At 43.3% G+C, this 26407-nt stretch overlaps 3 protein-coding genes and 1 pseudogene across 3 annotated transcripts; 2 read left to right on the top strand and 2 right to left on the bottom strand.

The window, feature by feature from the left end:
- Positions 1–653: 653 nt before the first annotated feature.
- Positions 654–4888, top strand: LOC147967763 (uncharacterized). The gene is made up of 11 exons (XM_087523242.1): positions 654–1213; positions 1335–1506; positions 1666–1932; positions 2375–2972; positions 3106–3319; positions 3413–3593; positions 3692–3790; positions 3921–4055; positions 4178–4281; positions 4389–4461; positions 4784–4888. Exons 1-11 carry the CDS (start codon positions 738–740, stop codon positions 4886–4888), a joined length of 2424 nt encoding a protein of 807 aa, XP_087379368.1. The 5' UTR covers positions 654–737.
- A 1552-nt stretch (positions 4889–6440) lies between these two features.
- On the bottom strand, positions 6441–7464 carry LOC147967764 (protein FAR1-RELATED SEQUENCE 5-like). The gene is made up of 3 exons (XM_087523243.1): positions 7184–7464; positions 7025–7067; positions 6441–6965 (listed from the first exon to the last, which is right to left on the bottom strand). Exons 1-3 carry the CDS (start codon positions 7462–7464, stop codon positions 6441–6443), a joined length of 849 nt encoding a protein of 282 aa, XP_087379369.1.
- Positions 7465–8118, bottom strand: LOC147967765 (protein FAR1-RELATED SEQUENCE 5-like). The gene has a single exon (XM_087523244.1). It carries the CDS (start codon positions 8116–8118, stop codon positions 7465–7467), a length of 654 nt encoding a protein of 217 aa, XP_087379370.1.
- Positions 8119–12589: 4471 nt separating this feature from the next.
- LOC125555504 (F-box/LRR-repeat protein At3g59200-like) lies at positions 12590–14199 on the top strand (annotated as a pseudogene).
- The last annotated feature ends 12208 nt before the right edge of the window (positions 14200–26407 follow it).

A 26407-nucleotide genomic window follows, 5' to 3' on the forward strand; every position in this document is an offset into this window, starting at 1 on the left:
GGTTACATTTGTATATGTTACTAAGTTGAACATTAGCATATGAACTAGATGCTTTACTAATCAATGCAGCTTATTCATATTTCCCAGTCACTACTCAAACTTCAGAGAATAGTGGGACTAAACTAGACATGGTAGGGACAATGCAATATGACACTTACAAGTTACAGCCAATGTTAGTAATAATAGGACTGTCTCCCCAAATTGGCTAATGGCAGTTATGGTCAAAATACCTGATCATCACATGTAGTAATTTTGTTAAATATTATTTTTCACAAAATTCTTAGTTAAGGCTGAAGTGAAACAAACATGACCCTAATGCTGAAGCGAAACAAACATGGCCCTAATGCTGTGCTAACTGAAGGACATGTTTTATTCTGTACATTTTTTATGTGTGCTTGTATGTTTCTTATGTTTTACAGATTTTTTAGGTGTTCTTGTATGTTTTTTCCTAGTTACTGATGATGCAGTTTTAAGGTTTTATTGACTTGTTTTTTTTCCTTTTTGTAGATGTCGCAGGCACCGCTGGTGAGAATGAAGGGAGTAAGAAGGTTAAGAAGAAGACCAAGAAGAAAGGCAATCTATGTGGCTTTAAGTCAAGGTTTAACTCAAAAAGGCTGGCTGAGATTGGGAAGCAAGTATCACCAGAAAAACGGAGAATCATAAGGGAGGGACCGTTTGGAGACTTGTTGGACATCCGGTCTTTCAAGGTGCCCCATGAGCTCATTGAGTTTGTTGTGATGAACACGAATCACATACTCTCTGAGTTCAAACACAAGAACAAGTCCATCACCTTCAGCAAGCTCATGGTGAAAAGGATTTTCAACGTGCCATCCGGTGATAGACCCGTGAAGCTTCTTAAGAAGAGTGATGAACATGATCTTCGCAGCATCTACAAGGAGGGGAACAGGGCTCCAATCGCCCATGTTGTCAAGTTGCTCACTAGTTGCAGCAATGAGGACGTGGTTATGATAAATAGGACTTGGACACTCCTTGCGTTGGCAACAGTTTTGTGCCCAGGCACTGGCAATATGGTGAATCTCGAGTATCTAGCTTCCTTGGAAGATATGTCTTTGGTGCATGAATTCGCTTGGGATGAGCACTTGTTGGCACGAGTGATGGAGGAGGTTGGAGTCTTTCAAGAGAAGAAGAGGATGCAAGCAAATACAGAAAAAGCAGCGGAGTTTCAGATCGCTTCATGCCTTCCCATGTTAGCGGTATGCAACGCAACAAAATGAAATACATGCATTTTTTCCTTTGCTGCATGAAACCTTTTATACATTTCTATAGCTCGCATTTATGTTTTTGTTGGCTAATGTCCTTTTCCATTCTATGCAAATCATATACATGGATCATATTGATATTCCGACCGGCCTCCCAAATGAGCATGCCATTGATTATTCCGTGCCAAGGATACGTTTTGTTTGTCAAAAGGATTTTGATTGGTTGGATAAAGTTGACAAGAACAAGCTCACTCTTGTCCAACCTTTCTATGGGAAACACACCCAAGTAATTTTGCTACATCCCGCCTATGTACTTTCCTTTGCCAATGGAGTACTAAGACCCCCCCTATTTTTTGCTCACTAAATTTGCATGTAGCAATCTTTGCTTTTCCATTTAGGTTATGGCAGCCTTCTTATTTCCGCCACTCATGTTTTGTTTTCCTAGATACGGAGTTTGTGCAACACCCCCTATGCAGCACAACTCGCGAGACAGGAAGTTGGTGCTGAAGCAGCCAGTGGGCAGAGAGTTGGTGCTGAAGCACCTAGTGGCCAAGGAACTAGTGGCCAAGGAAGCCAAATTCAAGGTGCTGAAATTCCAGCAAAGGACTCTCAATCAAACGAGGCTCAACAAAATGTTGAAGCTGAACCACACCTATCATCCTCGCTCAACGATTGGCTGCAGCAATCATTCCCTAGCATGCAAGATCTAAGGGTACTTTTCCCCCATCTACACTATCTTTTTCTTTGTATTCATTTCCTGTTTTGCCTTTGGCTTTGCATTATTTACTATACCCAGTTGCAAGTGTATATTTTGTTTGCTGCATCCCTCATTCTGATGTGCTACAACCATGTTCTGTTTTTGCTTCATATGTGGTTTAAGTTCATACCTACTAGGCTTTTTTTACTGCATCCATATGTCTAGTGTGCTACAACTACATTATGTTTTTGTTTCAAACATGTCATAATTTTGCTACATCCATATCCATAATTTGCTACCTAGAGGTATAGACCATTTGTTTTTTATGCTTCATCCATGATAGTAAATTGCTGCAATCACACTGTTTATTTGATACATAATGACACAGCAGCACACCTACTTCTCAAAATCTGGATTTACTTGTCACTAAAAATGTTGGCCACTTGCCTTCTTGTAGGTACCAACTCAGTTTCAAATGTTATACGACAAGCACAAGGGTATTTTTGCAGCAGAGGTGGATGGTGTAGTAGGCAAGTTTGGACAGTATTTAAAGGAATTGCAGTGCAACCGAATGGCCGCTCTCCTTCGTGATGTTGGAGACGCCATCACAGCTACCAATGAGCCCAACTTTTCCTTTGAAGCACCTATCATGGACGAATGTCGCGGAAAAGAGAATGATGCTAAAGCTGCAAATGCCGACATTGGTGCTCAAGCTCAAGCTCAAGGTACAACACCTAGCATCAACAAGGATGAAGTCACCGGATTGAACCTAGAAGTTGCAACAGAGGCTGCGGAAACTCGTGAGCAACAAAGAGTGAGTTTCGAGATGGAAGACAACGCCTCACCTCACAGCCCCCCACTCTTCTATGATGCACCCAGGAGTGCGACAGTCGGCATTTGGGACGACGAGCCATCATGTGAGTTGTTCCCAAAGGGCTCCGAAGACTATGAGATGATGCATTCCACAGATGAGCCTATAATTAAGAAGAGCACAGTCAGTCCCATCTATGCAAACATCCCCGTGTTTCCTGTTTCAGACGATGATGACAGCCCAAGTATGCTTTCTTCATCTTGCATCATTTCTTATTGTTTTTCTCCATATCATTTTCTCACAATTGTGTGATTCCAGCAAATTCTTTTTGTACAATCTCTTGCAAACTCATCCATTTGTAATTTTTTTTGCTACAGCTGCTAAGATGGTCGCTACAGAAGAGCATTTTGCTGATGCAAGCAGTGGCCCTAGCACACATGACAAGAACACTAGGAAGAAGAGGATGGCCAAAGTTCCAGCCATAAAAAATACCAAGGCAAAGAAGCAAAAGGTCGACAAGGCTGCAGAAATGTATGAGAGGTTTGTAAAACACAGGAAATCATTGAGGAAATCACAACCCAATGAACAAGTGTGAGCTACCTAAGCCTTATCTGTTTTTGCTTTCTATTTTTTATTTTTTCTGCTCGAAACAAATGATTCATTCGGTTGCATCTATGGTAACAGGACACCTTTCATCAAGCTAGGTGGATTTTACATTGGATACAAGAAATTCCTTGTATGCTTCAAGCCTCGCAGGGATATGAATGATGAGGTCATGTCACTATGTATCGAGATGAACAACATTGCATCCCGTGCAGCAAAAGAACCGGAGCTGAAGAAATACATTTTCTCAGTCCACGCGGGGGTAAGTTTTTGTAAAAACAAGCAATGCTTCATTCTTTTCTTTCTTTTCACATTTTTGTTGCAACACACACTAACCATTTTGTTGTATCTTTTAAGTAGATCCTACTAAAACAAGACCCATCAACTTTCCAACCAGCAAAACTCATGGCTGAGCTTAAAAGGGCTATGAAAGTGTTCAAGGTTCAAAAGTTTGACCTCGTAAGTTTCACGAAGCTTTCTTTTGTTCCACACCACAAATAACTTCCAAATATGATCCAATGATGTGACGCGGCTGTAACATTTTTTACATGTTCTGAGTACCTTTTCGCCTTTCTTTTGTTTTTTGCAGCTCTTTTTCACAATTGTTCATGATCGCCATTGGATAGTTGTTTGCGCAAACTTTCTTCACAAGCAGTGGAATGTATTTGACTCAATCCATTCAAAAGGAAAACAATCTCCTTTGAAGAAGCAAGCCAATAACCTGGTATGCTCATGCTCTCTAATTTTTTCTGTTTAGCCTTCTGATTCATCTACATAAATGCCCTGTTGTCATCTTTAGACACCTCATTTTATTTTTGAAACTTTTGTGTGTGTTTTCGGTGTTAGATCACAAACTTTGCAACCCTCGCACAAGAGTGCAGCGAATTCAATGTCAATGTTGGATCCTTCGCCCGTGTTGACCTAGAGGATTACCCAAAGCAAGATACCCTGTGAGTTTTCTTTTTGAATTTTGCTTCAATCATGTGTTCCATTTCAACATTTTGTTTTTTCAACTACGCATGGGAAGTATGATGGAGAACTTTTTATTATCTCACAGATGTGATTGTGGTTTTTTGGGGCTCAAGTATGTGGAGAACTATGATGGGAAGTCAATGAGAGAGTTCAAGCAGGTACACATTTTTTATTTTTTGTCTTGTCATTTTGTTACAATCTATTTTCTTTGTTTTCAATACTCATGCAACAGAAGAATACCATGTTTTGTTGTTGCTTCATATGTGGTTCAAGTTTGTACCTACTAGGCTTTTTTAGCTACATCCATATGTCTAGTTTGCTACAACTACATTCTGCTTTTGCTTCATCCATATCATAATTTTGCTACATACATATCAATTTTTTGCGGTGGATGGATGTGAACTTTTTGCATTCATCACTCATGCAACACAAGAATAACTAGTATCATACTTGCTTACTTTTTGTATTCATTTTTTACAGGAAGACATGGCGCGATACCGCATCGATGTGGCATACAACCTTTTCAGCCACCCAATGAACAACGCCCCAAAGGAGCGGGCGTTCAACGATGAGTTGGCGGTTTGATTTTCTGGAAGGTTCAAGACGAACAAGCTTGTTTCTTCGTTAGGTCTAGATCATGTCCGAGGTGGTAGCGTTCTGATAGGATTAGAGTAGTGCGCGTTCGTATGTAAACTGTTGATACCTCCAGTAAACATGTGTCCTTTTGGTATGTAAACCGATGATAACTTGATATTTGGATGATGCACTTATGTTTTTAATGGATGCGTTCTTCTGTTTGCCAACATGATCATGCGGTGACAATTGTTTTTTGTTTCACTGGTTCTGAAATATGAAAATATTTCAAACTTCATCCATTGAAGTTTCAAGGGAATCTCTGTGCATTTTCCCCCTCAAAACATATTTTCTGAAAAATAATATGTGAATGCTACTTTTTGTCACACACTTATATTGCTAGAAGCTCATAGGAAATAGCTACAACCTTCTGTTAGATTTGTTGCAGAGCCAAATATATATTTTTTTACTTGCAAATTAGCTACATCCCTACAATATTTTTGCTGGAAGCATAATGTAAATATGCTTCCTTTCCCAACTTTTGCTGTACAGCTAAATGAACACTTTAAATCATTCAAGGCTTTTTCCTTTTCAAACTTGTTATTTTGCTTCAACCATGTTTTAAAAAGCTTCAACCATGTTTGCAAAAAGCTTCAACCATGTTTCCTAAAAGCTGCAACCATATTTTGAAAAAGTTTCAACCATACTTTGAAAAAGTTACAACCAAGTTTTCAAAAGCTTCAACCATGTTTCCTAAAAGTTGCAACCTTGTTTACAGAAGCTTCAACCATGTTGTTAAAAAGTTGCAACCATGCTTTCCAGAAATCTTATAAACATGTTTTCTTGAAGCTTCAAACATGTTTCCTAAAAGCTTCAACCATATTTTTAAAAAGATTCAATCATGTTTTTCAAAAGCTTCAACCATGCTTTTCAAAAGCTTAAAACATGTTCTTTTTAAGCATGGATCAAGTTGTGGTTACAACAACCATTGAGTACTATTTTTTAAAAAAATAAATAAGAAAAAACCCACATTCTGCTTTTTTTTAGTTCTACTTTTGGCACCATCATACTACAAAAAGTAAGCTCTCACAAACATATAACAATAAGAATTTATTTAAAAACAACTCTTGTAAAAAGCAACATTCTGCTTTTTTCAAACCACGCATGTAGTAATATGTTGCAATCCCACAAAACAAACATTCAGAGCTAGTCAACACAACTTATTATCATAAGTCATGGGGTGTTACAAGGCAATTCATCATTTTTTCCCTCATGAAAATATCCTAAAGTGTAAGGATTGTTTCGACACCCGGAGCTTTCGCGCTCGCACTCGCAGCAAGAAAAGCTGCAATGAGTTGGCAATCCTTCACGTTCTGATCTTCATCTTCACAATATTTGCATGGAGTCTTCTTTTCCCTTGGCTTTGGAGCTTTCTTCGTTTTCACCGTGTCCTTCTTTTCTTTCTTCTTCATTTCATCTTCTCGAATCTCAATTAGTGGTTTCCTGTGCTTCTCTTTCTCCTTTGGCCTCACCTTCTTTGCAGACTTTGGTGGGTTCCGCAGTCCTAAGGGGGTGGATCCCGCTGACCTGTACTTGGACCTCCTGAGACTTGTTCATGTCCTGCATGACCTTGGCCTTCTTCGTCTCCTGCAAACCCATCAGTTGCTCTAACTTTTATTGCAGCAACCCCAACACTGCCCTGATCAATTAGCCCAGAGACAAAACTATAAGCTTCATCATTGAAGCAAGCATCAAAAGCGAGTTTCCCAAACTTCCGGCATAGAGAGTTAAACTTTAGGGTGTTTGTCGTGGGGACGCCGAAATGCATAGATCTATGCCCATCGCCCGGTTCAGGCGCAAGGTCGGTTGCTCTCTTAGACCATCTTGGAAGCATGTAAGTCGCAGGTATCGTTTGCACATTCAGGTGCACCATGACACGGATGATATGTGGGCAGATCAGCCCACACATCTCAAACATGTTGCAGGTGCACATGTATGCCTGATCTTTAGGAGCAACACGCACCGTGTACACTTTTGGGTTGACGCCATAGTTTGCAACAAGGCGAAACCAGATGACATCCCCTTGTAGCTGATATTGCAGACCATGGCCTGTTGATTTAGCCAATAGTTTCTAAACTTGGAAAATACCTCTTTGGTATAGAAATCTGCAGCTTGCTTTTCAATGTTGTAGCTGCAAACAAAGAAAGCTTCCAACATCAATAATAATTGCTACATATGTTTCAAAGAAATGCTGCAACCACACTGTGCTAGAAAACTAAAAAAAATGCTACATGACTTTGGACTTACTTGCCCCAGAGCGGAGGCCTCGTCGCTTCATTGATGAAGCCAGCATTGTCTTCACGATCAAGCATTAGTTCCTGGCAAAGCTCAAACTGCTGGACAAATGTCCAAACCGAGTCTCCATGGTGATTTAAAGTCTTGAAGTAGGAATTCAGGCCCTCGGACCGCCCGGTTGTTCCTGTGAATGGGAAGAACTTATTCCTAAAGTACACAGGAGCCCACATCTCCCTGCTGTCCCACATGTTCTTCAGGTGTTTCTTATCAGCCACACCAAATGACTCGACCATCTACTTCCACCGTTCTTCAAACTCCTCAACGGTATCGGAATCATTGATGCAACCATAGAATGCTTCAGCAAAAGGCTCATCCTTGCCCAACATCTTCCCTAGTTTTGTCCTTGCAACCCGGAAGACGTGCCACTTGCAACATCTGTGTGTTGAATGTGGAAATACCATTGAGATGGCTTTAGCCATTGCCTGGTCTTGATCAGTCATAATGTTCAACGGATGCTCGTTATTCATTGCCAACATCCATTGCTGGAAGACCCACTTGAAAGTTTCGATGGTCTCATCAGGCAACAAAGCGCACCCCAAGCAAACAGTATGTGTGTGGTTGTTAATGCCAACAATCGGAGAAAAGGGCAAGTTGTAGCGATTGGTGCAGAATGTGGTGTCGAAAAACACACAATCTTTGTACTTTGGATACAAGGCCCTTGTTCTCCCATCAACCCAGAAAAGTGCTCTAATAGCTCCATCTTCTTCTAGCTTCGAGAAAAAGAAGTTGGGATTCTCCACTTGTCTTCTCTCAAAGTACTCGATTGTCAGCTCCAAATCACGCTCTGACAGGACCCTTCGCAGCTTTGCTCTTGCATTTGTCACATCAGTCTTCACATACGGCAAACTCCTAGGATCGCAACATCGTGCATCTCCAAGCAAGCCCATCATATTAGCCGTTGATATGTTGCGATAGTGCAGCGAAGTGATGTATTGCATGTCTATATCGGGGATCTTTTTGTGAGAGCGGCAAAATCTTCGACGCCCCCTTTGCAACATCAGCTGGTGTGTGTGTGATCGGCCTCAAAAACTGTCACAACCCAGCTACCTTCTTTGAGGCTAACACCCATATGAGCCTTGCAATCATACTGCTCCAACCGGTTTCTTCGCCTCTTGTCGCTCACATCCATATAGATGCCAGCTTGTTTGCTTGGAGATTTTTTATTACTAGCATAGCTCATATCAACATCATCACTTTGATTTGTTGCAGCCCCGTCAGAAATGCTTCCACCAACATTCTTAGAAGGATCTTTCCGTGAGTGTATGCACTCAAAAACTCTATAGATTAGGATGTGCTTCTGTTCCAAGCTATTTTTTCTACTATGCTTTGACGTCACAATGCGAGTTCCAAAGCCCATCTTCGAAGCATATTCATTGTAAACACGCTGAGCTTCTTCAACATTGTCAAAAATCATTCCAACAAAAGGGACAACTGGCTGTGATGATATATCTTCGTCTGGTTCATCAACAAGTGTTGCAGCATTTCCATTGGCATTGTCACCGGTCACACGGGCATTGCAATGGTTTGGAGCTGCACCATCTGTGTTCAGCTGCAAGGAATCGTCACTATCATGTCCCGGAGTATCATTTACATCAATGCCATCATCTTCTTCTTCGTGCGCAACATTTTGCATATCATCATCAAGGAAAATCGATGGCTCCACAGCAACATTCTGCAACAAAATCAGCACCCAAGTCAGTTCTTTTTTGATGCATCAAAAAACATGCAAAAAACGCGAACAAAAAAAGTGGATGCAGCATGTCAGTCACAATTCCAAAACAACTCCTGCATGCAGCATTTTAGGATTTAGCATGTAACATCCAGCAAGTAGCACGTAGCAAGTGCAACACATGCTTGTAACATTTTACTAGCAGACAGCAGGAAGATGCTACCATTAATTGACAACATATCAAAAACATTACACAAAAATCAAACACAAGTACGTTGAGAACATCTCTTTTTAATCTCATTCTCATCAATTGAAATCAAAGGTTGCAACATTTTTTGTGAACAAAAGGATCTAGGGTTGCAATTGGGAAATCATACCAGATCAATTTCATCCCGGCCATGCCGTGCTGCATCTTGGAAGACCACACCAGGGTTGTAGTACCGTTGCAGCACCGGTCCACTACCACCAGGGCCTTGCCGCCTCAGGGGACTTCGGCCATGAACGGCAGTGGAGCTCGAGCCCAAATCCATGGAGGCAAGGAGGTCATTACGGATGTAAGACATGGTTGAAGCAATTCCAAGGCCGCTTGATAGATGGGGAAGCCCCTCCTCGACGTGATTCAGTCGTGGGGAACTTAAAACAGGCGGATCCGGCCGCCGCCACCGCGGATCGGGGATGGGCAGACGCGGGGGATCCAGCTCCCCTGTTTTTCTCGTTGTGGCTGTTTGTACAACGGTTGCAACAAAACGTGTTTTTTTTCTACAACGGTTGGCTCGGTACACACTCGCGCGCAGATCTAACGGTTCACGCTAACCGCATCGGACGGCTCGGGCTCGACCGGCCGAACCGTTGCGCCGGTGCGCCGGCGCAGATCACTGCCCAGATTCCAATGGGAATCTGTAATGATCCCCATATTCATCAAAGAACGAAAAGAAGTACATGGTCCCAAAAAGCCATGCCAAAGCGATCAGTGGCACGCACCAACAACCACCGCTGTTGGAAGCACCCTATGTCGTGAGAAAGATTTTCCAACAGCTACGTCTTTGTGAAGGAAACAACATGCAAGCACGGCCACTGTCAGATCACGGATTTTGGAGGGTTTCACCCAAGAACGAATTTCAAGCAGTCTCCACAAAATGCCTTCAATGATGGAATGCCATGGACACACCAACATGTGGTATAGCCAATTAATGAAATCACACTGGAGATTTTACTCCAGAGCTCATTACCGGAAAAGCACCACTAAACTGAAGTCACCCATTTCGAATGAAAAGGTCAGCCTGCCAGATCACCTCACAACAAATAGCCAGTCACACGCACAGTCACGTGTCCAGACATGTCCACGTATACTAGGTGGCAAGCGATGCCAGGAAATGCCCACATCCATCAAAGAGGATAGATATTGCGGGCAAATGATAGTGAGAGGTTGCCCGCACCATCAAAAGCTCAGCCATGGGGCATTCGGTAGCCCACTCATGCTGAACTATTGCCTTTGGGGACGTTGGCGTTCGAGTTTCTACAGCCAAAGCCCTAATTGCCGAGGAATATAGCTCAATTTTTCTTGCCTCTATATCCACCAGCCCCCCTCATCTCGGTGGCTACTACGCTACCAAGAGATGGGGGGAACCACAAAGAGTTGGAGTGTAGTTGAAGTTTTTTTTTCATGTTACTCTTGTGTGTCCATGATGATGGTGGCTTTGCCCTATGTATAGTACTAGTACTCCCTCATTCCAATGAACTAGATGACAACCCGCATGTTGCGGCGGGAACATGAATGAAATTAGTTGTGAGTATTATTGTTTTGATGAGATTTGGTTGTCCTGAATTTAATATGAGACTAAAGATTAGAAATACTTATTTTTTGTATTTGATTATATATAATTATAAAATAAATATTAAGTAGTATCTCTAATGCATGTTGAGAGAAATAAAAGTACTACTCCCTCTGTCTAGGTGAGTAAGTCATCTTAGGTTGTGCACCGCGACCAAGATAGAGAGGAAAACAAGAGAAATAAATGTTTATTTGCTAATTAATATCATTGCATGCAACGAATTGACCACTGCATGTCATCTTTGATAGTCTCAAGTTATTAAAAGCATACACGCCACACATCTCTTATTGGTTGATTCATTTATTTATGTCAGAAAAAAAAAAGAAACAACGTGAGAGTTAATGCACCGTGCCTATGTGTTTTGGGACTATTTCGTTTTCGTAAGGCTGGTCATAGTGGGGAGTAACTTAGACTAGTGTCATGCATATGACACTAGTCTAAGTTACTACCTTCATAGTGCAAAGTAACATAGTACTAGTTTCATATGTGACCTCATTCAATAGCTTGTAGACTCATGTTGTTTTGGAAAACGATATGTTACAGTAACATATTATGTTACTACTTCTCATTAACTACTTGCCACATAAGCAAAAAATTCTCGAGGTGCGCTATGTTACTTCCTAAATTACTCCCACTATGACTAGTCTAAGGTGACTTATTCACCTAGACGGAGGGAGTATTGGAGTTGATAAAGTAGGATATGTGCATGTTGAGTAAATTAGTATAGGTAGCATTTTCATGCATGCATGTTAAAAGAAATAAATGTAGTGAAGCTGACGAGGTGGCATATGTGATGATATGACATGTGTTCATGTTGAGATAAATAAATAAGGTAGTGGGATGAACTTTTTAGGTATTCCCTCCGTGTGTGAATAAGTGTAAATCTAACTTTTGTTTTAAGTCAACTTAATAAAAATAAGGCTGCCCGTAATGGAAGTATCATAGGTAGTATCATGCATGACAACTAAGCAATTTTGATGAGGTGGCATAGAATTAAATGAAGAAAGAGAGGTTTAAGTATCATATCATGATACCGTATCATATTAAATGATGTGCTACTTTGTGTCACGCATAGTAATAAATGTAGTCCTCTATGATACCAACATATAATACTATGCATTAGGGATGTAGTATCATAGACTGGTATCATATGCATGATACTAGTATATGATACTCCCCATTACAACCAGCCTAATAGTAACACATATGACATCAAATTGGTATATTATCAAAGTACATTTCAAAACATAATTAGTGCTACTAATTTAGTGAATGTTGCTACTTTTTCTTAGAAAGTTGATCAAAATTTTAAAACTTTGACTTAAGACAAAAAATAGGCGTACACTTATTCACGGGTGGGGGGAGTATACATAGGATAAGGCATGCACGCATTATGAAATGCAACTTTGGTCATAAATTAGAACACATAAATGTGATTTATTTGTAATAGAAATATATTAAAAAGAAGTTTTTTTGGGTATATTGAAAAGAAGTTTTCGGTGGTATAATTTTGAAGTCACAAAAATGTATATCTTTAAAGTAATTTATGGTCAAAGTTGAATTTTAGAGGCGTGCACATCTTATTCATGGGAACGGAGGGTGTAGTGTGTAAACGAATGGCTTTCAACGGGCGATCGAGTTAATTAAGCGCTTAAGTTCCCGAGGAACGCATGCGTATAGTTCATCCACGCCGAGCAGTTACCAGTTTGAGTAGTGTGCCACCGCCGCAGCATTTACAGCCATTTGTGCAAGCAAGCCTTTTGAATTCCTGAACCACTACCACTACCAGTACTCCGTGTTATATTACGGTTGCTCTGCTCTGCCTAATCAAACCTTCTCCTTCGCCGTTCTCACAAAGTCGATCTTCCACACCACCAAAGAACAAAGGAGATGGAGGAGGGCGGCTCCTAATCCCCAACCCCAAAGCCGAAACCAGCCGGGGTCGAGACCACCGACGAGGCCCCGGAGCCGGTGGAGGCGGAAGCGCCCGATCCCGGAATGGGCGAAGAAGATGAAGGACGCGTCGACCGCATCAGCAGCCTCCCCGACGCCGTCCTCGGCGACATCATCTCCCTCCTCCCCGCCGACGAAGGCGCCCGCACCCAAATTCTCGCTTCCAAGTGGCGCCACCTCTGGCTATCCGCCCCACTCAACCTCGACTGCGCTGACCTACTAGCCCGTTACAGTGATCATGGCATTGGCGAGCATGCTGCTGGTGTCGTATCGCGCATCCTTTCTTCCCACTCGGGTCCCGGTCGTCGCCTCCGCATGGAGGGTGACCACTTCGGCCTCGAAGTTGCTACCAATACTATGGATTCCTGGCTCCGGTCCGGCGCTCTTGACAACCTGCAGGAGCTCCAGCTTGGATATTACTCAACGGAGGCACCGCTGCCGTCCTATACCTTCCGCTTCGCGCCCACCCTCCGTGTTGCCACCATCAAAAAGTGCAACCTCCCCGACGCCACCCTTAGGAGCATTGGTGTTGATAATGACAATAGTGTTTACCCAAATCGTGTCCATTTAGAGGAACTCATCGTCGAGAATGCCCCTAGTCTTGAGAAGTTGCTCCGTCTTCATTACGGCACTGGTCTGCATGTATCTGTAGTTTCAGCGCCTCAACTGGAGACAATAGGCTACCTTTCTGATGGTGATTACTGGTTTCAAGATAATCCCTACAGCAAACTCGTGTTTGGCTCCACAATTATTCAGGTACCATTAATTTTGAGGCTTTTCAAATTTAATTTTGTTTGTTAAAAAAATATTTATCACTTGACTTATGAATGGGCTCCTGCAAAAAAATGGGACTGTAAATGGGCTAATAATCTTGCCTTTCATGCTTGGTGAAGGGATTGCACGTTGACAAGCTGGCAATGGTGATCCGCACAGTAAAGACTTTAGCTGTCCAAATGAAAACACTATGTTTGGATACGGTTATTCAGTTGATGACATGCTTCCCATGCTTGGAGATGTTGTACATTCAGATTAAGGTGATGATTCTCCATTCATTGAATGTTCAAACACTTTTGATCTTCTTCTGTCCTCAAATGATTGGTTTACTTATTTCAATATGTTACTTTTAGGCAAGTATGTCAAGGCCAAGCAATTTGTGGGGTCGCAAACACCCGGATCTGATCCAATGTCTTGATATCCGTCTGAAGAAAATAGTGTTGGACTCGTGGCATCAAGTCCCAAGTTAACTTTGTTACTTTCTTTGTATTGAATGCCAGAATGGTAGAGCTGTTGATACTCGAGGTTCTTTCTGAACATTACAATCAGGAGTTCTTGGCAGAACAACGTACAGAGCTTCAGCTGGAGAAAAGGGCTTCAATAGGTGCTCGGATTCATTTTACAACTCGTAAATGTGTCCGCAGGCCCAAGGATATCAAACATGTCCGAGATTTGGATTCAGTTGACCCATTCTCAGTAGAGTGCTGAAAACAGTTGGTTTGGTCCATTGACGAATGACGAGTTGCTCTTGCATATCGCCTTATCCCATTTCTGCTTGCTTTGCAGTTTCTTAATTTTGTGTTATCCTGAAAACTTATGACATTAAATGAGCTATCTATGTTCTTTTCTTTATATATATACTACTCCCTCCGTTTTGAATTATTTGTTGCAGGTATGGATGTATCTAGATGTATTTTAGTTCTAGATACATCTATTTCTGCGACGAGTAATTTGGAACGGAGGGAGTATATGAGAAATCCTGCCTATCAACTTATCCCATTTTGTGTTTTGATTAGTAGTGGTGTTTGAAATTTCTTACAGCATTAAATTTGTACAATCCTGAAACATTGTGACACTACATGAGCTATTTATGTGTGTTACTGTAGTTTGACGAACTATGTATCTATGATTAGTTATGTTGTGTTGAATTTCAAGTTTGTATTATCCTAGAAAGCTATTTTTACGTTAGGTTGTCATTAATCCTCGTCTTTGTAAACTTATTCTAAAGTTTCTATCACCATGGAATCTTGCAATTTAGAAAGTTTTTTTTTGTGTGATTGGGTTGATTTTGTAATGTACAATTCTGTCCATGATGTCACTATCATAACCTACTGAAGTGAAGAGGCTGAACTGTTGTGAATTTGTCTACCCTCTCGATCGATGTCAGTCCTTGGCACCAATTATGTATTCGATAATTCGCACCTAGACGGAGGCCGGAGGCGTGCATGTTCGTCTATTCCCTGGACAGTGTGACACGCCACCGTGATTCCCTGCGCGTCGGCGTCTGTATGTTTGGCCGCCAAATCGACATCACTTTCGGTCGTTGTTGTATTTGCTCTCGGTTAGAGCGTGCTGATAACGTGTTAGAAAATAGAGTGAATTGTAAAAAACCACCACATTAAAGCCTAGGGTTGCAGAAAAGACTACGATTTTGTGTCAGAAAATACTGATTTCGGTCTTAATCATTTGCAGAAAACACCTAACCGTCTGTTCGGGCATTTTAACCTCTATTATGACAGGTGGGGCCCGATTTTAAGGTCGTGGCGTAACGCCCACGAGCTCACGCCGTCTGACGGTGCTACAGTGGTAATGGACGCGCCGTCTCGGTCAAAACAGCTCGTTGCCTCACTCTCTCGCATCTGGCTCCTCACTCTCTGTTCTTCTCACTCTCTATTCTTCTCCCCCCCCCCCCCAACGCCGGTCGTCGTTCTGCTGCTCCGCCGCGCCATGGTGTTGTGGAATGACGGCGAGAGCAGTGAGGAATCAGTGGTGAACGTCACCTCCTCCTGTGATGGCATTATCAAGGTTAGTTCTTTAGATAGCTAGGGTTAGGGTTAGTGAATTGAGGATTTAGTGAATGAGCTCGATCTGAAACTAGGGCTTTGTTTGTTTGCTCCCACAGCTTCCTGCTACCATGCACGACCCGAATTTTTGCGCATTGATGCAGATGTCAGTGTGTTGTGCAAACACGGCCAACCGGCAGAGCGCTTAGTTGCTTTTAAAGGGATGCACACGGGCAGGAGGTTTCTTGACTGTGCTGAGAAGGTACGATTCATAAACAGTGTTCCTCTTGGGTATGCTCATTTGCTATGTTTAATGGTTGGACAATATTGTTTAACTAGTTGTTTAATGGATCTGGTCAGTGCTTAATTAGTTGTTTAGCTTTGGTTAGTGCTAGGTCTTTGTTTATTCCTGTGTTGCACTGTGGTCAGTGCTTACTCAATTGTTTACTGAATCCAATTAGCTCATAATTAACAATTGTTGTGGTCATTGTTTACTGAACTCAGCTAGCTCATAATTAACAATTGATGTGGTCATTGTTGACTGAACTCAGTTAGCTCATACTCCCTCCATTTTTTGTATACAAGCCCACAAACTCATATTACAGGTACCAAGGTAGAAATTAATGCCTACTTAAGCCAGTGTTGCAAGCTAGTCTTTTCTTCTCGCTTGACGTGTTAATTAATGTGTATTTTTCTCTTCAACGCACAACAAGACAACCCTCTCACTCCTCATTGGTTGATTAATGTGGTACATGAAAAACAATCTTCTCACTCCCACATGCATGCAAGGGGTATTAATGTCCTCGGTTGCTAGTACGAGGCAAACCTCATCAATTTTACCTCGATTGATGTTAGTGGCCTTGTATAGATGCAAATTGTAATTTTGATAGTAGTCTTGTATACAAAAATGGAGGGAGTACTTAACAGTGGTCATTTTTTATTTGCTAACAATTGATGTCTAATGTTTTTGCTGTAGAAATTACTTCCCTAAACTTCTTTAACAATGCAAGTCTCATTAATAGTGTTGAAGCCAAGTGTTGTCTAATGTTTACTTAACCTCATTAACAATGCTCTTAGTTAGCTTATTATTTATTTGTATTATGTTTGTTGTACAGGAAGGCATAAATTGTGGAGTAGTGCAATGGATTGATTTTGAATGGCCAGACTCAATGGAGAAGGCATTGGCCAAGTTATGGGATATGTATGAGGAGAGTAAGGCAGGAAGGACCAATAACAACCTTGAGAGTTCATTTACAATTCAGAACCTCACAGAAAAGAAGAAGAAACTGCAGGAGAACTATGAGAAGTTAGTTGTTGATGTGAATGCTCTTTTGGATGCCCAGGAGCAGAGGGATGTGCAGTTAAGCTATCAGCAGGAGCAGAAGGACAATGCTGATGTGAACATAGGTGAGCTAGAGAATGAAGTTGGAAACTTGAAGTCAGAGCTGTTAAAGAAAGATGGGGAGAACAAGAAGCTGCAGGAAAAATATGAAACTCTGAAGCATCTCACAGGTGCTCAAGCCACTGTGATTAGTAATATGAAATTCAATCATTTGAAGGAGAAGGAAAGGCTGACAGAAGAGAGGCGTAAGTTGCAGTTTCACATTTTTGAGCTTCAGAAGTCAAGAGGAAAAGATAAAGCAGAAGCTGCAGGGGGTGAAGGCCATCTTAGATGAGTAGTGTGCATCTAGTATGCATTGTTTAACAATGTAGTTGGATCCAGAAGTGTTGTAATGTAGATGATAATCATCTATGCAGTACTTTAGTTTGACTTTGTGAACCAAGTACTTTAAGTATGTATTTTGTGAACTATGTTGTTGGATCCAGTTATGCTACTTGATGAAACTTGTTGTTAGTCCAATATTATGATATGTTGTGCATGTGCTTAGTTAGTAAATTTTGTCATCTACATTCATGGATTAACCTTGAGGGTCATTTCCTCGATATATGGACAAGGTGACCATAGTGTCACCTAGAGCCTCATCTTGTCGACATATTGATGAAATGACTCTAGGGTTACCTAGAGCCTCATCTTGTCGATATATCGATGAAATGACCCCAGGGTTAACCTTGAGCCACATCTTGTCGACATATCGATGAATTGACCCTAGGGTTACGTAGAGCCTCACCTTGTCGACATATCGATGAATTGACCCTAGGGTTACGTAGAGCCTCATCTTGTCGACATATCGATGAATTGACCCTAGGGTTTACCTTGGGCCTCATCTTGTCGATATATGGATGAAATGACCCTAGGGTTTACCTAGAGCCTCATCTTGTCAATATATCGATGAAATGACCCTAGGGTTTACCTTGAGCCTCATCTTGTCGACATATTGATGAAATGACCCTAGGGTTTACCTTGAGCCTCATCTTGTCGATATATCGATGAAATGACCCTAGGGTTTACCTTGAGCCTCATCTTGTCGACATATTGATGAAATGACCCTAAGGTTTACCTTGAGCCTATATCGATGAAATGAGGCTATTTCTATGCTTACAATCGGCCGAGATGGCGCGTCTGTTGCCACTGTAGCACCATCAGACGGCGTGAGCTCGTGGGCATTACGCCACGTCCTCAAAATCGGGCCCCACCTGTCATAATAGAGGTTAAAATGCCCAAACATACAGTTAGGTGTTTTCTATAAATGATTAGGAGCAAAATCAGTGTTTTCTGGCACAAAATCGTAGAAGAGTCTTTTTTGCAACCCTAGGCTTCAATGTGGTGGTTTCTTGCAATTCACTCTAGAAAGTAAAATGAGAGACAATAGACAGGGATGTAAAGTGAAGGGTTGTCTTTATTGATGATTGAGTACAAGCATATATAGCCCCGAGGGGACGCATTCAACAGACGCGATGGTTCGGAGAGACATGAGCGAACAGTCGTGTCCCTCGTACATGATTCTCCATAATTAACACATGGGTTAATTAAACTCAACACGCCCAACGTGCTAGGGGCTTCACTTCCAGAGGCGGAGTTGGAGGAGGCACAAGGCTAGTGGCAGTTGGTAAAGTGATTGCATTCTTTGTAGCTAAGATTATTTGATTATTGCTGAGAGCTGACCCTAGGTACCAGTTGGTGCATGGTGTCAGCAGAAGTAGTATCTGTAGCTGCCAGTTCTTGGCAGCAGTGATAGGCAAAAGTTGTGGCAAAAAAAAGAAGTTATCCTTCAATTTAGCTTTCAAAAGACTGTTAGAACTCCTGCTTTGTTATAATCCTACCTTTGGAAGAAAGCGCCCATTTCTACGGAAGAATTATTTGGAACAAGGACATAATGCTGAAATGAAAGAACAAAACACAGAACTGGACATGAGATAGTACAAAAATCAGTACAAAGTATTTCTACAAGATTAGTACAAAATATTTAATATATATGGTTTGGGCCGGCTAATACTTGTTGTAATTCACCTGAAAATACTTTGTAAATGTAGATCAAATTTATATAGAAAAGATAGCAATGTCTACAATACAAGTCAATATCATTATATTGATCACTAAATATATTTTCATACTGTATTTATTTGTATTAGAACTATTGATATTTTCTATAAATTTGATCAAACTTTACAAAGAAAAATTGGCATTCACTTGTTTTATAATAGAGAGAGTACACCCATTCACCTCAATCTACAAAAACTTCCATTCACCAGTATGGATGTTCTTTTTTCCTAGCCAATGGACAAATAACTAAAGTCCATCTGATGACCAAGGTGCATTGTCCCGAGCTGCTGTTTCCTCGGATGACCAAGGGAATTTTGCTGGCGGCTGAAGCCAGTGTGATGTGAGTTTGCTGGGCATGGAAAAAGTCATTCCGGATATTGCCTGCTTTGTGCCACAAAAACGCTATGACAATGTAGTGTGGGCATCTCATGTTCCTGTCAATGTTTCGTCACGCTTTATATATAAAGCAATGATCAACAACAATCTGATACAAACGCATGCCGCCACAACACACACACACAATGCACGATATATAGGCGTTGATCGCAGCAACATCAATCCTAGCACTAGAAGAGCAACCAGAGGCTCAACCGGGAACACGTCATCGCGAAGAAACGAAGTCGCATACGATGAACCGTGGGCTCCAAGACAGCGCCTTCGGGAAGGATACGACACCGGAGCGCCGCCACCGCTTGATCCGTGGATCCGAATTCCCCCTGGAGCAGCACGACGGGCAGTGAGAACCGCGACGACGCCTTCAAGAAGGGAACGAGCTTCGCTGCCGCCGATCCATCCGAAGATGGAACAGTTTTTCACCCCGGCTAACACTCACCGCCATCGAATGCCCCACCCCAGCTACCACGCCACCCACACGGCCATGGCCACCGGGTAACACCATGCCACGGGCTCTGCCCATGAGCATCGCGCTACCACCACCAGGGTCGTCGCCCCAGCATCCAAGACCTTTACACCACCTCACCCAAGATACGCCGCTACCCCAACCAAAGAGACAAGTGGAAAGATCCCGCCTTACACACCCTTGGGCAGCCTCCAACGCCGAGACCCAAAAGGCCGGCCAAAATTGGCCTCCATCAACCCGTCCTGCAGCACCGGGCGCGAGACGAGCTCGGTCCTACGGCACCATGTGCGAGACAAGCTCGGTCCCGCTACACCGTGCACGAGACGAGCTCGGTCCTACTACACCGTGCACGGGACGAGGTCAATCCTGCCGCACCGGGTGTGAGACGAGCGATGGACCATAGCTGGGAGAAGGACAACCATTCGACCAAGTAACGTCTGGGCGATGAGGAGAGGAAGTGAAGGCTGACACAAGTCTACTACGGACGAACTGATGCCGGAACATGCCAGCCGCCGCCGCAGTCGACCTGCCAAGCCGTCGTGGAGCCACCCACGGCCGAGGGAGCAGCCACGCTGGGCCAGTACCCAACCCGCACCGCCTGACGAGCTCGAAGCACAGGAGTCGTCGGGCACACACAACCACTAGCACGACCGGCAGCCGCAACCACCAGCTGACCCCAACCGGGGGCCAGGACCAGGCCATCGACAACCAGCCTAACCACCACATCGGACCCCACCAGCGCCCGCAGCCACCGGAGGTGGCCGGCCCACTCCGCCACAGCCCATGCCGCTTGCGAAACAACAGCTGGAGGAGATTCCCCATCCCAAATCTGATCTGGCCACCCCTCCGCACCACCCCGAGCACACCCCGCCGCCACAGAACACCGCTAGCCCTCCCATGCCACGGGCAGAACCCACCCTGCTGCCAAGGAAGCCCAGGCGCCGCCGAGCAGCCCAGATGCCGCGCTTCCCCGGTCCAGCAACGCGCCTCCATGCAAGGACACCAGCCCACGCCGATCTCCACCGCGCCAAGGAGAGAAGAGGCCGCCGCCAGCACCTACCGGGCTTAGAGGTCAATTTTTCTTTTCTGTCTATTGTTGTGTTTTGATATGTGCCCAGGTTAATGGTATCTTTGAGTTCCCCAGCAATTATGTCCTGGTTGTTGAACTAAAAATTTCAGAACACCGAGAAATTTCAAATGCAAATGTAACAAGATGGCAAGATTTCACATTTCAGAGGCCCTGATGTTGGCAAGGCCACTAACCTTGATTGTGATATTCTATTGTATTCTTACTATATTCCTACTCCTGTTACTTAAGGAAGTGTTTTATGTGCAGATTAGTAATGATTGGGCTGCCTTCCTTTTTCATTTTATCAACTTGATTGTGAGATGTTAATTTTATGTGGTTGCTTGTGACAACATGACATCCATAATTAGGTCCTTCCATATCTTAATTTTATTTATATTCAAAAAATAAAAGCAATATAAAAAGATAGCACCTATACATCTTAATGTTATTATATCACGGTAACAAAAGCAATAAAAAAATGTAACACCTATAATTAGTAAATTAAAAGCATCTATGCGTCCTCACAATTACTACAACCAAATAGTATAAATTGCCTCCACGATAAAACAAATATTCCAATCAATAACTACAAAATTAACATCTCCTCTACAAGTAGTGTATGTATCTAAGATAATCTACCGTACCCAGAGCAAATAATTGGTTTCCAATGTCCCTCTCATCTCTAGTTCCTGATCTGATTTACAATTTCAGATTGCAAATCAATATAAGGCCTTCTACTGATTTGAGCATCTATGAATTATTGAGTCATCTAGGGAAAGAACCAAGGTGATTCGGATTGAGAGCGCCTGTTGAATACTCCTTAGCAACAGAACAGACATCAAGAATAGGAGGGAAACATTTATGTGGTTGGCGGTGGCTTCGCCGATGCCAGTGTCAATTTCGCTACCGGGGCATCTGTTGGGGAACGTAGCAGAATTTTAAAATTTTCTACGCATCACCAAGATCTATCTATGGAGTCATCTAGCAATGAGGGAGAGAGGAGTGCATCTACATACCCTTGTAGATCACGAGCGAAAGCGTTCAAGAGAACGGGGTTGATGGAGTCGTACTCGTCGTGATCCAAATCACCGAAGATCCTAGCGCCGAACAGACGGCACCTACGCATTCAACACACGTACGGAGCGAGGACGTCTCCCGTGCCTTGATCTAGCAAGGAGGAGGGAGAGGTTGAGGAAGAGGGCTCCAACAGCAGCACGACGGCGTGGTGGTGGTGAAGCTGCAGTACGCCGGCAGGGCTTCGCCAAGCTCTTACGGAGGAGGAGAGGTGTTGGGAAGGGGAGGGGCTGCGCCTTGGATGTTGTGTGCAGCCCTCCCCTTGCCCCTCTATTTATAGGGGAAGGAGGAAGGGGGCCGGCCCCCTCTAGATGAGATCTAGAGGGGGGCGGCGGCCAAGGGGAGGGGGCTCGCCCCCCAAGCAAGGGGGGCGCCCCCTTTAGGGTTTCCCCCCCAACCCTAGGCGCATGGGCCCAAGGGGGGGATGCGGCCAGCCCATGTAGGGCTGGTTCCCTTTACTCTACAGCCCATTAGGCCCTCCGAGAGAGATGGCCCCTCCAGGTGGACCCCCGGAACCCGTCCGGTGGCCCCGGTACAATGCCGATATGCCCCCGAACCTTTCCGGTGACCGTATGACAACTTCCTACATATAAATCTTCACCTCCGGACCATTCCGGAACTCCTCGTGACGTCCGGGATCTCATCCGGGACTTCGAACAACATTCGGTAATTACATACAAGTCTTCCTAACAACCCTAGCGTCACCGAACCTTAAGTGTGTAGACCCTACGGGTTTGGGAGACATGCAGACATGATCGAGACGACTCTCCGGTCAATAACCAACAGCGGGATCTGGATACCCATGTTGGCTCCCACATGCTCCTCGATGATCTCATCGGATGAACCACGATGTCGAGGATTCAATCAATCCGTATACAATTCCCTTTGTCAATCTGTACGTTACTTGCCCGAGACTCGATCGTGGTATCCCAATACCTTGTTCAGTCTCGTTACCGGCAAGTCACTTTACTCGTACCGTAATGCATGATCCCGTGATCAACCACTTGATCACATTGAGCTCATTATGATGATGCATTACCGAGTGGGCCCAGAGATACCTCTCCGTCATACGGAGTGACAAATCCCAGTCTCGATTCGTGCCAACCCAACAGACACTTTCGGAGATACCTGTAATGTACCTTTATAGTCACCCAGTTACGTTGTGACGTTTGGCACACCCAAGGAACTCCTACGGTATCCGGGAGTTGCACAATCTCATGGTCTAAGGAAATGATACTTGACATTCAGAAAAGCTACAGCAAACGAACTACACGATCTTTGAGCTATGCTTAGGATTGGGTCTTGTCCATCACATCATTCTGCTAATGATGTGATCCCGTTATCAATGACATCCAATGTCCATAGTCAGGAAACCATGACTATCTTTTGATCAACGAGCTAGTCAACTAGAGGCTCACTAGGGACGTGTTGTGGTCTATCTATTCACACATGTATTACGATTTCCGGATAACACAATTATAGCATTAACAATAGACAATTATCATGAACAAAGAAATATAATAATAACCATTTTATTATTGCCTCTAGGGCATATTTCGAACAGTCTCCCACTTGCACTAGAGTCAATATTCTAGTTACATTGTGATGAATCGAACACCCATGCAGTTCTGGTGTTGATCATGTTTTGCTCTAGGGAGAGGTTTAGTCAACGGATCTGCCACATTCAGGTCCGTATGTACTTTACAAATCTCTATGTCTCCATTTTGAACACTTTCACGAATGGAGTTGAAGCGACGCTTGATATGCCTGGTCTTCCTATGAAACCTGGGCTCCTTGGCAAGGGCAATAGCTCCAGTGTTGTCATAGAAGAGAGTCATCGGGCCCGACGCATTGGGTATGACTCCTAGGTCGGTAATGAACTCCTTCACCCAGACTGCTTCTTGTGTTGCCTCCGAGGCTGCCATGTACTCCGCTTCACATGTAGATCCCGCCACAACGCTTTGCTTGCAACTGCACCAGCTTACTGCCCCACGATTCAAAATATACACGTATCCGGTTTGTGACTTAGAGTCATCCAGATCTGTGTCGAAGCTAGCATCGACGTAACCCTTTACGACGAGATCTTCGTCACCTCCATAAACGAGAAACATTTCCTTAGTCCTTTTCAGGTACTTCAGGATATTCTTGACCGTTGTCCAGTGTTCCATGCCGGGATTACTTTGGTACCTTCCTACCAAACTTACGGCAAGGTTTACATCAGGTCTGGTACACAACATAGCATACATGATAGACCCTATGGCTGAGGCATAGGGGACGACACTCATCTTTTCTCTATCTTCTGCCGTGGTCGGGCATTGAGCCGTGCTCAATCTCGTACCTTGCAATACAGGCAAGAACCCCTTCTTTGACTGATCCATTTTGAACTTCTTCAATATCTTGTCAAGGTACGTACTCTGTGAAAGACCAATGAGGCGTCTCGATCTATCTCTATAGATCTTGATGCCTAATATATAAGCAGCTTCTCCAAGGTCCTTCATTGAAAAACACTTGTTCAAGTAGGCCTTTATGCTTTCCAAGAATTCTATATCATTTCCCATCAACAGTATGTCATCCACATACTATGAGAAATGCTACAGAGCTGCCACTCACTTTCTTTTAAATGCAGGCTTCTCCATAAGTCTGCATAAAGCCAAACGCTTTGATCATCTCATCAAAACGAATGTTCCAACTCCGAGATGCTTGCACCAGCCCATAAATCGAGCGTTGGAGCTTGCACACCTTGTCAGCATTCTTAGGATCGACAAAACCTTCTGGCTGTATCATATACAATTCTTCCTTAAGGAAACCATTAAGGAATGCCGTTTTGACGTCCATTTGCCATATCTCATAATCATAGAATGCGGCAATTGCTAACATGATTCAGACGGACTTCAGCTTCGCTACGGGTGAGAAAGTCTCATCGTAGTCAACCCTTGAACTTGTCGATAACCCTTAGCGACAAGCCGAGCTTTATAGATGGTCACATTACCATCCGCGTCTGTCTTCTTCTTAAAGATCCATTTATTTTCTATGGCTCGCCGATCAACGGGCAAGTCAGTCAAAGTCCATACTTCGTTTTCATACATGGATCCTATCTCGGATTTCATGGCTTCCAGCCATTTGTCGGAATCCGGGCCTGCCATCGCTTCTTCATAGTTCGAAGGTTCACCGTTGTCTAACAACATGATTTCCAAGACAGGGTTGCCGTAGCACTCTGGTGCGGAACGTGTCCTTGTGAACCTACGAAGTTCAGTAGCAACTTGATCTGAAGTTTCATGATCATCATCATCAACTTCCTCTCTAGTCGGTGCAGGCACCTTAGGAACATTTTCTTGAGCTGCGCCACTTACCGGTTCAAGAGGTAATACTTCATCAAGTTCTACCTTCCTCCCACTTATTTCTTTTGAGAGAAACTCTTTCTCTAGAAAGGACCCATTCTTGGCAACAAAGATCTTGCCTTCGGATCTGAGGTAGAAGGTATACCCAATAGTTTCTTTAGGGTATCCTATGAAGACGCATTTTTCCGACTTGGGTTCGAGCTTTTCAGGTTGAAGTTTCTTGACATAAGCATCGCATCCCCAAACTTTTAGAAACGACAGCTTAGGTTTCTTCCCAAACCATAATTCATACGGTGTCGTCTCAACGGATTTTGACGGAGCCCTATTTAAAGTGAATGCGGCAGTCTCTAAAGCATAGCCCCAAAATGACAGCGGTAAATCGGTAAGAGACATCATAGATCGCACCATATCTAATAGAGTGCGATTACGACGTTCGGACACACCATTACGCTGAGGTGTTCCAGGCGGCGTGAGTTGTGAAACTATTCCACATTTTCTTAAGTGTGTGCCAAATTCGTGACTCAAGTATTCTCCCCCACGATCTGATTGCAAGAACTTCATTTTCCTGTCACATTGATTCTCAACCTCACTCTGAAATTCCTTGAACTTTTCAAAGGTCTCGGACTTGTGTTTCATTAAGTAGACATACCCATATCTACTCAAGTCATCAGTGAGGGTGAGAACATAACGATAGCCACCGCGAGCCTCAACACTCATTGGACCGCACACATCAGTATGTATGATTTCTAATAAGTTGGTTGCTCGCTCCATTGTTCCTGAGAATGGAGTCTTGGTCATTTTACCCATGAGGCATGGTTCGCACGTGTCAAATGATTCGTAATCAAGAGACTCTAAAAGTCCATCTGCATGGAGCTTCTTCATGCGTTTGACACCTATGTGACCAAGGCGGCAGTGCACAAGTATGTGGGACTATCATTATCAACCTTACATCTTTTGGTATTCACACTATGTATATGTGTAGCATTACGCTCGAGATTCCTTAAGAATAAACCATTCACCATCGGAGCATGACCATAAAACATATCTCTCATATAAATAGAACAACCATTATTCTTGGATTTAAATGAGTAGCCATATCGAATTAAACGAGATCCTGATACAATGTTCATGCCCAAAGCTGGCACTAAATAACAATTATTGAG

Source organism: Triticum urartu, chromosome 5A (assembly GCF_056163025.1).
Source record: "Triticum urartu cultivar PI428250 chromosome 5A, HENAU_Tu73, whole genome shotgun sequence".
In the NCBI taxonomy this organism is placed as follows: domain Eukaryota; kingdom Viridiplantae; phylum Streptophyta; class Magnoliopsida; order Poales; family Poaceae; genus Triticum; species Triticum urartu.

Excerpts from the sequence above, each read along its gene's own strand:
- LOC147967765 (XM_087523244.1), bottom strand. The coding sequence starts at position 8,118 with ATGGGCTTGCTTGGAGATGCACGATGTTGCGATCCTAGGAGTTTGCCG.
- LOC147967764 (XM_087523243.1), bottom strand. The coding sequence starts at position 7,464 with ATGGTCGAGTCATTTGGTGTGGCTGATAAGAAACACCTGAAGAACATG. Across the intron at positions 7,068-7,183 it reads AGGCCTCCGCTCTGGGGCAA|CTACAACATTGAAAAGCAAG; the intron begins GTAAGTCCAAAG and ends CTTTGTTTGCAG. Across the intron at positions 6,966-7,024 it reads CAGATTTCTATACCAAAGAG|CTACAAGGGGATGTCATCTG; the intron begins GTATTTTCCAAG and ends CTGCAATATCAG.
- LOC147967763 (XM_087523242.1), top strand. The coding sequence starts at position 738 with ATGAACACGAATCACATACTCTCTGAGTTCAAACACAAGAACAAGTCC. Across the intron at positions 1,507-1,665 it reads TCTATGGGAAACACACCCAA|ATACGGAGTTTGTGCAACAC; the intron begins GTAATTTTGCTA and ends TTGTTTTCCTAG. Across the intron at positions 4,282-4,388 it reads TACCCAAAGCAAGATACCCT|ATGTGATTGTGGTTTTTTGG; the intron begins GTGAGTTTTCTT and ends ATTATCTCACAG.